Source organism: Poromitra crassiceps (genome assembly GCF_964638095.1).
Source record: "Poromitra crassiceps genome assembly, chromosome: 12".
NCBI lineage: Eukaryota > Metazoa > Chordata > Actinopteri > Beryciformes > Melamphaidae > Poromitra > Poromitra crassiceps.
The window spans coordinates 33,745,421-33,760,936 of record NC_139632.1 but is presented as its reverse complement, the minus strand read 5'-3'; the positions used below and the strand labels follow the sequence as shown (position 1 = coordinate 33,760,936).

Genomic DNA, 15,516 nt, shown 5'->3' with positions numbered 1-15,516 from the left:
GGAGAGCGCCGCCAGCGGTGGGGGGCGCCCCTTGATAATCATTACTTACTGGTTCGTTAACATGGTAACTAATGGTCAGTTCTTAAGTAAGTACCATGGGAACTAATGGTCAGTTCTTAAGTCACTACCATTAAGGATCTTTAAGGAACTACCGATTAACTATTAATGAACTAGTGAATGAAAACAAATGAAAAAAAGTTTTTTTTAGGGAAGTAATCATTACTTACTGGTTCGTTAACATGGTAACTAATGGTCAGTTCTTAAGTAACTACCATTAAGGAACTACCTATCAACTACTCATTAACTAATCATTAACTATTCATGAACTAATGGTTTGTTCCTTACTCGTTCCTCAGTAACTACCCATTTTTTGTGTTACAGTATTATGAAGTGTTACCAATTTACCTGTTGGATCAGACCAGAGTAGACTTGAAGCTAAATTAAATTAACGTAGCGTGCACACTGCCGAAGATCTGATAGAAGAAGAAAGAGCTGAGTTTTACTTTGAGTGGGCGGAGTCAAACGCGTTTGACTCCGCCCGCGTTGAGCCACTCCCCGATCTGCAGTCTGCAGTCAGGGGCTTCTCATCAGAGCTCCTGAGACCAGCTGTGGATCCTCCAGCAGGGGGCGCTGGACTCTTTCTACTGTAGCCTTGTAGTTCTGCAGGACAGAGATGTCTTCAGCCCTCAGCTCCATCTCTATGGCTCTGACTGTGTCAGAAAGAGCTGCTATCTCTCTGCTGAGACCCTCAATCTTCTCCTTCATCGTCTGACTCTTCTGCTCCTATTCCTCCATCTCAGTGCATTGATCCTGGCCTTCTCTTCCTCTTGTAGAAACTCTTGAAGGGACTGCTGAAGCTTCTTAAACTCCTCCTTAATGTGTGCTGCTGTTTGATCACAGTTTCCTTTAACTTTATTAAAGAGCTGCAGTTTCTCATTTAAGGTCTTCAGAGATTTCTGGAGTTTGTTTTTGTGATGCCGTGCAGCTTCATCAATGGATCTGATTCTCTGGTGGTTGTGTGTGTCTGAATCCAGACAGCGATGACACACAAGCTGCTGATGGTCCAGACCATTGGTTCTGACTGAGATTAAAATCAGAATTGGGAGAACGGTCAGCAGAAAAGTCAGCATTGGGCGGCGGGTCATCCCGGGTCTAAAAAAAAAGGAAAAGAAAAGAAACGATCGGGCAAGTGACATCTCGCGTCACATGACCACTTCACAGTTTCACAGGAAGTGGCAGGAAGATTCAACATGGCTGTTGTCTGGTGACAGGAGGGGAGTTGTTTTCAACTCACAAGTAGCGCTTTCACATTATCAACCCAAAATAAAGCCCAATTCACATTTGTTAGCTGGTCTCGACTCTGGTCCGATATGGCCCAGTGTGTCCAATCTGTGCAGGAGTTCATCCAGGACTCGTTTGTCCCGATGGTGGCCGTTTTATGCAGCGAAGATGCGGAGAAAGTGACTCGCAAAAACAACCTGAGTTTCGCCGAGCTACTCAGGCCCTTCTGCAGGCTCACGTCCGAGGGTAAGAGGAGCCACGACTCACAATTGACACTAGATTGCCATTTATACAACTGTCACATAGTTTGCATTCTAGCAAATCGCGTTCTCTCTTTTAGGCTGCTAGCCTTTCTGCCTTTGGTGGGACACAGTTGACGTTAGCTGTAGGCTAACAGGCTAGGCTAGCAGACTGGACTACCGACTTGACATCTGAGAGGGCCGACTGCCACCCGAGCAGTCAGCCTTTGTCACTCGAGAGGCATCTTCTCAGATGACTTGTAGTCAACCCCAACAAACCTTTTGGCACGCGGGGTTAACGTTGACGTAAGAGATCGCTACAGTAGCAAGCAGCTAACGGCCAACGGGTTCTGGTTGCAGTCCATAACGTTACAGGCCCAAAGTCCATCACGAAGGCTCAATTCTGTCGCTAGTAAATTAGACTGTGCAAAGCAGTGTCATACCTGTCAACATGACAGATGTGGGGAGATGGTCATTGTGCTTGTTGTGACATTGCCAGATAGCCCTCAGGCTCTTTCTATGTTCGTGTCAACACTACACTAGAAGAGCCTATTGCCAGATAGAGCGACATGACATGGACTTTGCCATAAAAATAAGATTAAGGACCTTGAGTAGCCTATAATCCTGTGCTGTTACTTTGACTCAGTGCTAGTCAGCCACCCTTTCAAAGGATTCTATTTGTAGACTTGTAATGCATGGTATACTATTGACTAAATGTGCAGTTCTCTCTTGTATGGAGAGATGTCACAACAAACTCAATATGCAATAACCTCTGTTCCATTGCTTGTGACAGAAGTACATACCTGATAGTCCATGCCATACTGTAAGACCAGTCATTAGCTGTCACTTTTCAATTTGGCTTTCATCCAATAACGTTACACCATACATCTGACAAAAATGTCCACTTTTATAATTGGGTTGTCTGTTATTCCCCACAATTCTCTCCCACCAAATACTGTAAACCAACTGTGGTGTACTAAGACAGTGGCTCCCACACTTTTTCAAGTAGGGCTGGGCGATATGACTGCAAAATCAATATCACAATTATTTCAAACGTTTACCTCGATTAGGATTATTCAATGATTATTTATTGTATACGTGTTTCCCCCCCAACACTGCCCTCATAGTTCTGTGACACGGTCTGTAACTGTACTGTGTAGATACGCTTTGACGTATTTTTGCTCCTGTCATCCTCCATGCCGAAAGCTTCGCTTTGAGTGAGCGCCTCCCGAGCTCTATAAGTGGTAGGTAAGTGGAGTGGACTACTACGCTATTTTGTGAAGACAGTCTATCAGCACTCAGCAGAGCAGATCAGACCTCGAAATACTGGCCTTACTACTCCAAAAATAATAAGTCTTTTCCTGGAGCAAACAGAAAATGTATGAACAAGCAGTTCTCTCGCTGTTTCTGCCCCCCAGCAAATGAATATGTCATCTTGTGAAATGTGCTTGGTTCAGTCTAGGGCTGGGTAAAGTTTGGAAATTTTACAATTACTTTTTTAAAGTAGTATTTAAACATATCTTTCTATAACTACATCATGTTTCTACTTGTTTGCTTCTGCAAATAAATACATGTCACACATATTTTCCACAGAAAACATTTGATTGTGTTTTTATTAAATGTTTAAAAAAGGAAGGGTGCAATAGTTCACATATTTTTCTCTGTATTCATTCGGTACAGGGCCTTGGTTCATGGGACACGGTATGCCTTTAATGGACTGGGGCATGACATGGCTCAATCAGTCATGGGAGATGTAGTTTTTGTGTGTATAATGAAATACTTTGTTGTCACAAACTGCATGTTGTTTTCCAGGCAGGTGCTTTAAGACTACAGCTGCCCCTACATTCACAGCTGCAGCTGTCTGACCATTATGTAAAATGAGCGTCAATAATGAACGTCAGTCAAATAATTTATGTTGAAATTAAATTAAAAGGTAGTTTAAAAAGCATAAAAACTGACTTAAGTAATTATGTTAGCCATGTCAGCCATGCTAGGTTATGGAGCTTAGGGGGGAATTCTGTAGCCTATGTAGACAGCCCTGTAGACTGATTTGTCCATTCACAAACCGATTGTAAACCGTCTATCATCGTGATCTGCAAGCTAAACTGATTTGAGCTGTGCTGTACTATTTACATGGGTCAGCATCATAATCACCTAGCCAGTAGTGAGTAGTGACTATGGAGTCATTAACCAGATCCATTCTCCATGGTTGCTTAGGAGCTGCTATATCTTCTTAAGTGTGAAACGGTACACCTGCCACCAAGGTCAAAAACCTAAAGAAAACGTCAAAACGGTATACTCCTTTCCTTTATTATATAGATTGTAACCCATTGATACCTGATGCAGCATTTGTGTGTGTATCCCTTTAAGACAGCGAACCGCATCACGCGGTCTTAAAGGGATACACACACAAACAAGGGATATACACGCAAATGCTGCATCAGGTATCAATGGGTTACGCCTTGAAATGTCACTAGCTAGAGAAAAACCTACCGACTTCTCCAGAGCGGACATTCAGACAATGAACTCAACATAGTAGACTAGTCCGATAACATTTAGTATCAGCCGACAAGACTTGTTAACTAGCCTGCAAGCGACATCTTTCATGAGCATAGCTAATGGCCCATTTCCACCGCAGGTAGTAGCGCGATCCCGCTCCGCTTGACTCGATAAATGGTCTCATTCCACCACTAAAAACTATCCCAGCCCGGGTTGTATTGGGGTCGAGTCGTGCTACTTTTAGTACCTGCCTCGTCGTGGTTCTATTCTGTGAACCCGGGTTCATACGGTGACGTGAAAACATTGTTGACGACTGATTGGTCAGGCAGAATCGTGTTTACTCTGTCTACTGACTGTCAATGCAAAGCTGGCGGCTGCATACCAGTTTAGTGGGCTTACCTTCTCTTCTGTTATGTATATTTCCATCAGTCTTTTGTGTTGCTGCCTTCGCCTCCGGTGAATTAAAATCGTGGCGGGTGTTCAATTGTCTGAGAGAGAGAAAAGTCAGCTGCTCAGGGAGCTCTGTAGCTGAGTGGAGGCTGCAGCGCTCCGCTAGGCCGCAGCGGGTGTTTGGTGAAGCCGCGGTCTTGCCTGGTGAGAGGCCGCGGGGTACAGGCTTCACTCTGTTGCGCCTCTCCCGTCCCCGCACAGCGCAGCGCATGCCTGTGAGTTTGACTAACTACAAAGTGATATCCATTCTCCTGGCCGATTGTCACATTTGCCCATGTACACTGTAGGTCATTTAGAGGCACCAGTATTTCATAAACAGTTTAAAAGTTCTGTGGATGGATTTAATTGTAACGTTATGTATGTTATAGCCTACTTCGGCTATAAGCGAAGGACAGATATGCGGTCACTATGACGACCAGCTGTGGGCGGGGGTGGGTGGGGGCAGATGATCCGCGGTGGAAGCAAAACGTCCATCGGGCCGAAACGATTAGAGCCGAGTGGTGACGAGCTGTGCAGGGCAGTAAAATGTGGTGGAAATGAGCCATAACTAGCTCCACATAGCCTTATTCTACAGTTCTGTGCTAATGTTACACAAATGTGAGTGAAAGTGAATAGACTTTACACAAGTCAGACAGCATCTTTAACTTCCCCTGTAGATCCAGGTTCAGTCTGGTGGTGAGATAATAATAATAATAATAATAACTTTATTTATAGAGCACCTTTCACAGACCGAAATCACAAAGTGCTTTACAAAGCAAAAGAAAATACAGAGAATACAAATTAGAATCGAGAATAAAAATAGAGGTCACTGAACTAGTGTTCAGGACAGTAAACAATACTGCAAAATATCTTACACAATACAAATGGACCACGTTGTTAAAGATACATCTTTCAATAAAACATCAACAATCAACAATCAACAATCTTTGAAAGCCTCTCTAAACAGGTGAGTCTTTAGGAGGCGTTTAAAGGACTCCACAGAACCAGCCGATCTAAGGGGCGGAGGCAGGCTGTTCCACAGTTTAGGGGCCATGGCCTCAAAGGCTCGGTCGCCACGGGTCTTGAGGCGTGTCCGAGGAACCTGAAGCAGGTTTAGATCATTGGATCTGAGGGAACGAGCAGAAGTAAGGGGGTGAAGTAGGTCCGAGATGTAAACAGGTGCCTGAGAGTGTAGTGCTTTGTAGGTGAGGGTGATGATTTTGAACTGGAATCTATAGGCAACAGGTAACCAGTGAAGTGACTTGAGTACCGGGGTGATGTGACAACTCCTGTTTGACCTGGTGAGCAAGCGCGCGGCAGCATTTTGAATGGCCTGCACGCGGCGTAGAGCGGATTTACTGAGCAGTGGGAAAAGAGCATTGCAGTAATCTAATCGTGACGATATAAAGTAGGGCTGTGCCGATTCACTTATCTCCCGATTCGATACTATCACGATACTTTGGTGCCGATTCGATATATATTGCGATTCACGATTATTGCGATTCTACGATTATTGCGATTCGATATTACGATTTATTGCGATTTTTGTTTATTTTTTTCTTTTCTTTTTTCAGTTTGTTTGCTTTTTTACACTAGATTAGAACATGGGAAAAGTTGAATCATACACTAGAGACTGTATATTATATATCATGAGTAGGGCTGGGCGATATAGTTAAAAACAGGGGCGGACTGGGATCATAATTCAGGCCGGGCATTAGATACCAAGCAGGCCAGGCCGATATGGGCCAACGCGCGTGAAATTTGGGCCGTTTGAAGCCAGATTTGGGCCGTTTGAAGTCCAATTTTACAATGAGATGCACCCACTTTAACCCTGAAGTGTAATTATTACTTCAGACTAACTAATAAAGTAATAAAACCACTAGTAAACCAGTAGGCGGCGCCTAGCCTGCTGTTCAGTGAGTGGCCTGACTGCAAGCACCCAAAAATTTTTTTTTTTTTTTTTTTTTTTTTTTTTTTTTTTTAAATTTGCGATTATCGATTCTGGAATAAAAGATCGATCCAAAAAATCGTGACATTAAAAATCGCGATACTTAGGTGAATCGATTTTTTCTCCCGCCCCTAATATAAAGGCGTGAATCAGCATTTCCATCTCAGGAAGAGAGAGTGTGGATCGAAGTTTGCCAATATTTCGTAGGTGGAAAAAACATTTTTTAGAGAGCTGTTTTATATGGACGTCTAGTGAAAGAGAGTGGTCAAAAAAGACCCCTAGGTTACGTAGGCTAGGGCGGACGGCAGAGGAGAGAGGGCCAATCCTATTTTTTATCGTGGATGTGACACTATCCGGAGCGATAATGAGCACCTCGGTCTTGTCCTTATTTAGCTGCAGGAAATTTTCAGCCAACCATGCATTGATCGCACTAATACAGTCTAGAAGTCTGGAAATCTGACCTATCTCGTTTGGTTTGAAGGAGAAGCGGAGCTGGATATCATCAGCATACAAATGATATGAGATATCAAAACTGTGGATTAGTCTCCCCAGTGGAAGCATATACGTTCCGAATAGGACAGGCCCCAGGATCGATCCCTGTGGGACCCCACAGAACAGGGGAGCGGAAGAGGAAACAAAATTATTTATCTGTACACTAAAACTGCGACCTGATAAAAAAGACCTAAACCAATCTAAGGCAGTGCCTGAAATGCCCACCCAGTCACGAAGCCTATCGATCAGGATAAGGTGGTCCACAGTGTCGAAAGCGGCACTGAGATCTAAGAGAACTAAAATCTGGTACTCTCCAGCATCGGTGGACATAAGCAGCTCATTTGTTACCCTCAGCAGGGCGGTCTCAGTGGAGTGCCCCGGCCGAAATCCAGATTGAAATTTGTCGTAGATGTTGTGCATCACCAGCACCTCGGTGAGTTGCTGGGCGACTACTTTTTCTAAAATCTTAGATAAAAAGGGGAGTTTTGAAATGGGTCTATAGTTTTTAGGCACAGAGGGGTCAAGGTTTGGTTTTTTTAAGATTGGCTGTATGGACGCGTGCTTGCCGTAGGATGGGGCGTAACCTGACGACAGTGATGAATTTACATAAGTTTGTAAAACAGGACCAATAATTGGTAGAATTTTGAAAAATAAAGATGAAGGGATGACATCTAGAGGACTTGATGACGGTTTTAGTTTGCTGATCAGTTTCACCAGGTCAGCCAAACTAATGGGATTAAAGGAGTTTAAAGTTGAGGGACGACTAAAAGTGCTGGTAAACGGACTGCAGGGGCTAGGAAGAATGCTAGACCTTATGTCCTTAACCTTATCAACAAAGAAGGCCAGGAACTTATTGCATTCGGCAACCGAGGAACATGGGGGGGCAGAGGGGGGGGGGGCAACCAGGTTATTAATAGTGTCAAAAAGAAATTTTGGGTTATTTTTAGAGCAGGAAATCAGGTTTGCAAAATATGCAGACCGGGAGTCCTTTACCAAGGCATTAAAAGATACTAAGAGTTCTTTAAGATCAAGACGATGCACTTCTAGCAAGGTGGTTTTCCACAGCCGCTCAGCTTTGCGACACCTGCGTTTTAGACGACGGATGTCTTCCGTCATCCACGGGGTGGCGTTACAGATGGGTTTTACTCTAGCTTTAACAGGGGCCACCTGGTCTAAGATGGAGAGGCAGTAGTCATTAAAAGACAGCAATAGAGTATCCACGCTAGGGTCACTGGTGCAGCTTTCACCAGAAAAGCAAAATCCACTTGAGAGCTCAGGATCTCCGTCGTGCTTCTCTTTCGTAAGAAGCTCCAAATACTGTAAACCAACTGTGGTGTACTAAGACAGTGGCTCCCACACTTTTTCAAGTAGGGCTGGGCGATATGACTGCAAAATCAATATCACAATTATTTCAAACGTTTACCTCGATTAGGATTATTCAATGATTATTTATTGTATACGTGTTTCCCCCCCAACACTGCCCTCATAGTTCTGTGACACGGTCTGTAACTGTACTGTGTAGATACGCTTTGACGTATTTTTGCTCCTGTCATCCTCCATGCCGAAAGCTTCGCTTTGAGTGAGCGCCTCCCGAGCTCTATAAGTGGTAGGTAAGTGGAGTGGACTACTACGCTATTTTGTGAAGACAGTCTATCAGCACTCAGCAGAGCAGATCAGACCTCGAAATACTGGCCTTACTACTCCAAAAATAATAAGTCTTTTCCTGGAGCAAACAGAAAATGTATGAACAAGCAGTTCTCTCGCTGTTTCTGCCCCCCAGCAAATGAATATGTCATCTTGTGAAATGTGCTTGGTTCAGTCTAGGGCTGGGTAAAGTTTGGAAATTTTACAATTACTTTTTTAAAGTAGTATTTAAACATATCTTTCTATAACTACATCATGTTTCTACTTGTTTGCTTCTGCAAATAAATACATGTCACACATATTTTCCACAGAAAACATTTGATTGTGTTTTTATTAAATGTTTAAAAAAGGAAGGGTGCAATAGTTCACATATTTTTCTCTGTATTCATTCGGTACAGGGCCTTGGTTCATGGGACACGGTATGCCTTTAATGGACTGGGGCATGACATGGCTCAATCAGTCATGGGAGATGTAGTTTTTGTGTGTATAATGAAATACTTTGTTGTCACAAACTGCATGTTGTTTTCCAGGCAGGTGCTTTAAGACTACAGCTGCCCCTACATTCACAGCTGCAGCTGTCTGACCATTATGTAAAATGAGCGTCAATAATGAACGTCAGTCAAATAATTTATGTTGAAATTAAATTAAAAGGTAGTTTAAAAAGCATAAAAACTGACTTAAGTAATTATGTTAGCCATGTCAGCCATGCTAGGTTATGGAGCTTAGGGGGGAATTCTGTAGCCTATGTAGACAGCCCTGTAGACTGATTTGTCCATTCACAAACCGATTTGTAAACCGTCTATCATCGTGATCTGCAAGCTAAACTGATTTGAGCTGTGCTGTACTATTTACATGGGTCAGCATCATAATCACCTAGCCAGTAGTGAGTAGTGACTATGGAGTCATTAACCAGATCCATTCTCCATGGTTGCTTAGGAGCTGCTATATCTTCTTAAGTGTGAAACGGTACACCTGCCACCAAGGTCAAAAACCTAAAGAAAACGTCAAAACGGTATACTCCTTTCCTTTATTATATAGATTGTAACCCATTGATACCTGATGCAGCATTTGTGTGTGTATCCCTTTAAGACAGCGAACCGCATCACGCGGTCTTAAAGGGATACACACACAAACAAGGGATATACACGCAAATGCTGCATCAGGTATCAATGGGTTACGCCTTGAAATGTCACTAGCTAGAGAAAAACCTACCGACTTCTCCAGAGCGGACATTCAGACAATGAACTCAACATAGTAGACTAGTCCGATAACATTTAGTATCAGCCGACAAGACTTGTTAACTAGCCTGCAAGCGACATCTTTCATGAGCATAGCTAATGGCCCATTTCCACCGCAGGTAGTAGCGCGATCCCGCTCCGCTTGACTCGATAAATGGTCTCATTCCACCACTAAAAACTATCCCAGCCCGGGTTGTATTGGGGTCGAGTCGTGCTACTTTTAGTACCTGCCTCGTCGTGGTTCTATTCTGTGAACCCGGGTTCATACGGTGACGTGAAAACATTGTTGACGACTGATTGGTCAGGCAGAATCGTGTTTACTCTGTCTACTGACTGTCAATGCAAAGCTGGCGGCTGCATACCAGTTTAGTGGGCTTACCTTCTCTTCTGTTATGTATATTTCCATCAGTCTTTTGTGTTGCTGCCTTCGCCTCCGGTGAATTAAAATCGTGGCGGGTGTTCAATTGTCTGAGAGAGAGAAAAGTCCGCTGCTCAGGGAGCTCTGTAGCTGAGTGGAGGCTGCAGCGCTCCGCTAGGCCGCAGCGGGTGTTTGGTGAAGCCGCGGTCTTGCCTGGTGAGAGGCCGCGGGGTACAGGCTTCACTCTGTTGCGCCTCTCCCGTCCCCGCACAGCGCAGCGCATGCCTGTGAGTTTGACTAACTACAAAGTGATATCCATTCTCCTGGCCGATTGTCACATTTGCCCATGTACACTGTAGGTCATTTAGAGGCACCAGTATTTCATAAACAGTTTAAAAGTTCTGTGGATGGATTTAATTGTAACGTTATGTATGTTATAGCCTACTTCGGCTATAAGCGAAGGACAGATATGCGGTCACTATGACGACCAGCTGTGGGCGGGGGTGGGTGGGGGCAGATGATCCGCGGTGGAAGCAAAACGTCCATCGGGCCGAAACGATTAGAGCCGAGTGGTGACGAGCTGTGCAGGGCAGTAAAATGTGGTGGAAATGAGCCATAACTAGCTCCACATAGCCTTATTCTACAGTTCTGTGCTAATGTTACACAAATGTGAGTGAAAGTGAATAGACTTTACACAAGTCAGACAGCATCTTTAACTTCCCCTGTAGATCCAGGTTCAGTCTGGTGGTGAGATGATGCAGCTTTCACCAGAAAAGCAAAATCCACTTGAGAGCTCAGGATCTCCGTCGTGCTTCTCTTTCGTAAGAAGCTCCACAGTATCCAAAGGTTCAAACAAACAAGAAAGCGCTTTACTTTGAGAAACCATCTCTCACAGTACACTGAAGAGCTTTGAGAAACCATCTCACAGTACACTGAAGGGGGTCTAAATTAAGCCTTTTACACACCAGTTGCTCCCGCTTCGATGATGTTGGTGCTGAGCATGAGGACTCAGATGATCGATGATGTTGGTGCTGAGCATGAGGACTCAGATGGGCAGCACTGCAGCATGTGTCTCTTTCCCCCAGTGGTCCGGGAAAGAAACACACACACAGCAAAATCCTATTAGCATATATAGCCTAGTAAATGACTGAATGATTAGAGAAATATTCTAGGCAGCATTGTGTCTGTGTGCTGTGAGCAGGAGTCAGGAAGGACTCTGATCCATCAGAAACGATAGATTTCTGTCCGTTGGGTTGTTTGTTTTAGAACGTCCAACACTAGTTTTAAGAAAATGCGTCTTATCTGATTTGCGGTGATAATAAATCCCTCGTCCAGAAAAATTGCAATGTTTGGTGTTTCAGCAGCCTACTGTTTCTCCACACCGTAGGTTCAGCTGCTGCAACTGGCTGTATGTCATAACCTGCGCTGCCCGCAGCGTCTCCTACATTGACAATTTCAACCTGCTCTGGGAACGCAGAGTTATTTAGAAACAATGGTATAATTGGCTGGAGGCAAAGCTACTGTAACCATCCTCACACATTTCCTACTTGGTAGCCCACTCAGGTGACAGTGTTCCTCTCTGCCAAAACATTTCCTTGACGTTCACTCGTTCTGACCAGCTTCACTGCTACTGACGTCTCCGGGGTCTTAGCGCCAGTCTAACAAGTGCCTACATTTAGCAACAACAACGAAAATCAATAGATGAAATTATTATCCGAATCCCAAAATTGAAATCTGAATACCTACCTACCCAACGAACAAATATCCAAATAGTTGAATATATTCGGGTCCAGCCCTACTTCTTACACAGTCATCTGACAGACCAGTGTTTCCCCTACCATTCTAAAGGCCTGGGGCCGGTTGCACCAACTGGTCTTACACTGGTCTTAAGCTAAGTTGGTCGTAACTTTATGACCTAACAGCTACGCCGGTTGCACCAAGACGACTTAAGCCTTATTTTCACTAAGACCAGGCGTAACTCCTATGCCTCGTCAGGAGGAGGCGTAGCAGAGATCTCCGCGGAGACCTTTTTGACCGTCATCGTCGTAACACCGCCAGTTCGCCGTCTTTGAAAGCACGACGTTAGATTATAACTAACTAGTTGTGTGGCTTAGCCTTCCCAAATGTTGCCGTTACTTTTTTAGAATGTAATACATAGAATTGGGAACGTTACATTCAATTTCATTCAGACTCCCTGACACTAATCGCCGCCGCCATTTTCCCCCGACGTAGGAGTTACGACCAGGCATAGTTAAGACCAGTTGGTGCAACCGGCCCCTGGGGGGCCCGCCAGGCCAGAAAAATAATTGCTTTTTTTCTTCTGCTCTCCCCAAAATTTCAATATACCTTTATGGCATATTATTACAATACAGCAATACTGGTGTTGACAGTGTTGACAGTAATAGAAGAAGCCAAATCATTCAAAACAATAAGCATTTTGCTTTTAGGAGCATCGTGCCAGCGTGCAGCGCTGTTCCAAAACATGTCAACGTGTCGTTGCCTGCGAAACGCACATCCCATAATACAACTGTTCGCATCGCATCCCATAATAGTATGATGATACTTGGGATGCCATTGCGACCATAGATGCGAACAGGTTAGCTAAAAGTTTAGCGTCGCCAGTGAGGGTCCCCACCGTTGCGGTCGAGGTACGTTTCGAAATTCCTCCAGGCCTGAATATTTTTCTAGGGGAAACACTGCAGAGTCAGACTGTACAATTATTGCCAACTGAGGCTTGATGGATGGATGGATGACTTTGGTCATTCTAAGGCAGTTTTGTGATGTAGCCTGGTGGTATAGCGCCTCCTGTATGGCACAGGGTGAATTCCTGTCTTGTCTGTTGGTGCAGGTCACATACGGGACCCAAACAACCAAGTCCAGCCAGTGAAGAATCTACGAATTAGCGTCAACAACGTGGTGACTCGCCCCACCCCGGCCTCCGGTGCCCTCAGCCCCGCCCAGCGTCGACTGCTGAGTGAAGTGGTATTATCCTGCCAGCCACCAGAGGGCGGCATGGCCAATGTGATCACAGCAGGCGACTATGACCTCAACTTCAATGGTGAGTAACATGAATACCATCAAAGAAGGTCAGACACACATTGCAAGGGCCTGTTACTTACTGTATGTCACAATGGGAGCAACTTTGTTAAAGGGGCCTATTCTTATTGTGGGCTGGACAAAATGATCTGATTGTGCTATGCATAGGTGTAGCAAGGACGGGGGACAGGGGGGACATGTCTCCTCCAATATTAAAAGGTGCTTAAAATGTCCCCCTGGCTGGCTCATGTGGCTCGCAGCTCCTCCCCGGAGCCTCCCCCCGGCTAGGAAGTGAGCGGCTCACGGCTCCTCTCGGGGGCTATGCAACAGATGATACAACGATCATCCATAAGAGACTTGATACTTGACTTGGACTTGTGACAAAAGACTTGATACTTGACTTGGACTTGCAAAAAATGGCTTGTAAGCATCTCTAGTGTGACGCCAGCGAGAGTGAGCCCGTGATAGACGTGATAGACAGATGGTTCATCCAATGACCTGCCAGGTATTTTTCGAAAGTGCCCTTTGAAACGGTTTCCCCAGCTACTCGTTTCCAGATAGTTATGTGAAAACAAACCATCCAGCAGTGTCAGTTTACCGTCTAGACATTTATGCTTATTATTTATAGCTTAAAGACAAAAAGGGGGTGAAAATCCCTAGACATGCATAAGAAGAGGGACTGGATTACCAAGTCCAACAAAAGAAAAAAATCGGAAAAGCCTTCAGATATTCTCCTGTTAGAAAGAAAACCATGCAACCCTTCAAGTCTCCTGCAGAGGGCAACATATTACAGCAAGGAGAAAGTTGGTACCAAGGAGCTTTATGCCATCACTATAGATTTTTGTCTCTGCATCACCTCCTTACTGATGTCTTTCCCCATACGCATTGTTTGATACTCACCTGGATTCACCTTTGGTAAGAGCTTTCCTCAAACACTTAACCCATTGACAAAACCATTCCTGGTCTCTGCATGGAAATGAAACCAATACTTTCACATCTGATTTCAAAAATACATTTATTTTAGAGTTGTGATATTAATTAGGAGATCCAAATCTATGTTGTATACAGACAGACTGGTAATGTTCCTTCAGCAAATCAGCATTGTGGTGTTGCTGACAGCCGCTTTTCTTCCCTTTGTCTTCCAGTAGCTTCACCTGACCAGGGTCATTCCACTCCAACCACCATTTGCCCCAGTTACATTTTTCTATTTCTACTAATGTTACTACTCCTACTACTACTACTACTACTACTTCTAAAACAACAATAATAATATATTTCAATATTTCAATGTTTTCAATGTTTCTCTATTAAAACGAGGGATGGGAACTAGTTTCTCTGCTAGACTCACCCTGATTCATCTCCTAGATAATTGTAAAAAAAAAAAAAGCAAAAACAGGGTATTTAAGACTCATTTTCGGGTTAATAAATAAAAGGTAATCGCAAATGTATATTTATATTGATAAGATTCAAAGTGAAGAAATGGGGAGCTACTTGGAGTTTTTTAGGCAATATTTGATGCGAAGTAATATATCTGTGTACAAGCAGTTACAAAACAGAAGTAATATATCTGTGTACAAGCAGTTACAAAACAGAAGTAATATATCTGTGTACAAGCAGTTACAAAACAGAAGTAATATATCTGTGTACAAGCAGTTACAAAACAGAAGTAATATATCTGTGTACAAGCAGTTACAAAACAGAAGTAATATATCTGTGTACAAGCAGTTACAAAACAGAATATATCTTCAATGTATTATATTGATAAGATTCAGAAATGTGTCTCTCCTCCAATTTGTGGCAACTCTGCATGTAGAGCAGTGCTAGTGAGCCCGACCCAATTCTCCAACCAATTGGCCAAGAGTTAAAGGCAGCAGATCAGGATGACCATTGGTAGCATCAAGAAACGCGCAAATAAAACCTTCAAAATAATAGCGTCATGATCAGAAACATAAATCAACTCTTGACGAATACAGCTGAGGGAACCTGAGTGGAGCCTGTCACAGATTGCATCACATGAAAAAATTAAAATTCTGTCAAAGATGGACATTGTAATAAATACCAGTTAAGCACATTCACCAGTCAAACATGTGTAAACATAACAATAAAAAATATAAGAATGTCAGTTATGTGTACAGTAGTATGGTATGAAATGATCAACAATTATGAAAATAGTATACCAATAAGTGTTTTTCATTCAGGGAATCACTGCACGATTCTTTGTGCAATCTTTTCTCTACTGTGAGCAACAACTGACATTTACTTACCTGTTGTATCTGAAGTGGGGGTTGAATTGACCCGAGGTTTTTTCAGTCTTGAGTCCTGGTTTCCACCTTCCTTCCTGATCAATGAATG

General features: G+C 43.6%; 1 protein-coding gene across 1 annotated transcript in view; it reads left to right on the top strand.

Annotated features, from left to right (window-relative positions):
* Positions 1-1,370: 1,370 nt before the first annotated feature.
* Positions 1,371-15,516, top strand: part of trappc8 (trafficking protein particle complex subunit 8) — a gene marked incomplete at its 5' end in the record, with an annotated part of 54,130 nt that continues 39,984 nt past the window's right edge. Inside the window, 2 exons of the mRNA XM_083647952.1 lie at positions 1,371-1,527; positions 12,977-13,186. Of these exons, the coding sequence (XP_083504078.1) occupies positions 1,371-1,527; positions 12,977-13,186 (367 nt within the window). The remainder of the gene's footprint in view (positions 1,528-12,976; positions 13,187-15,516) is intronic.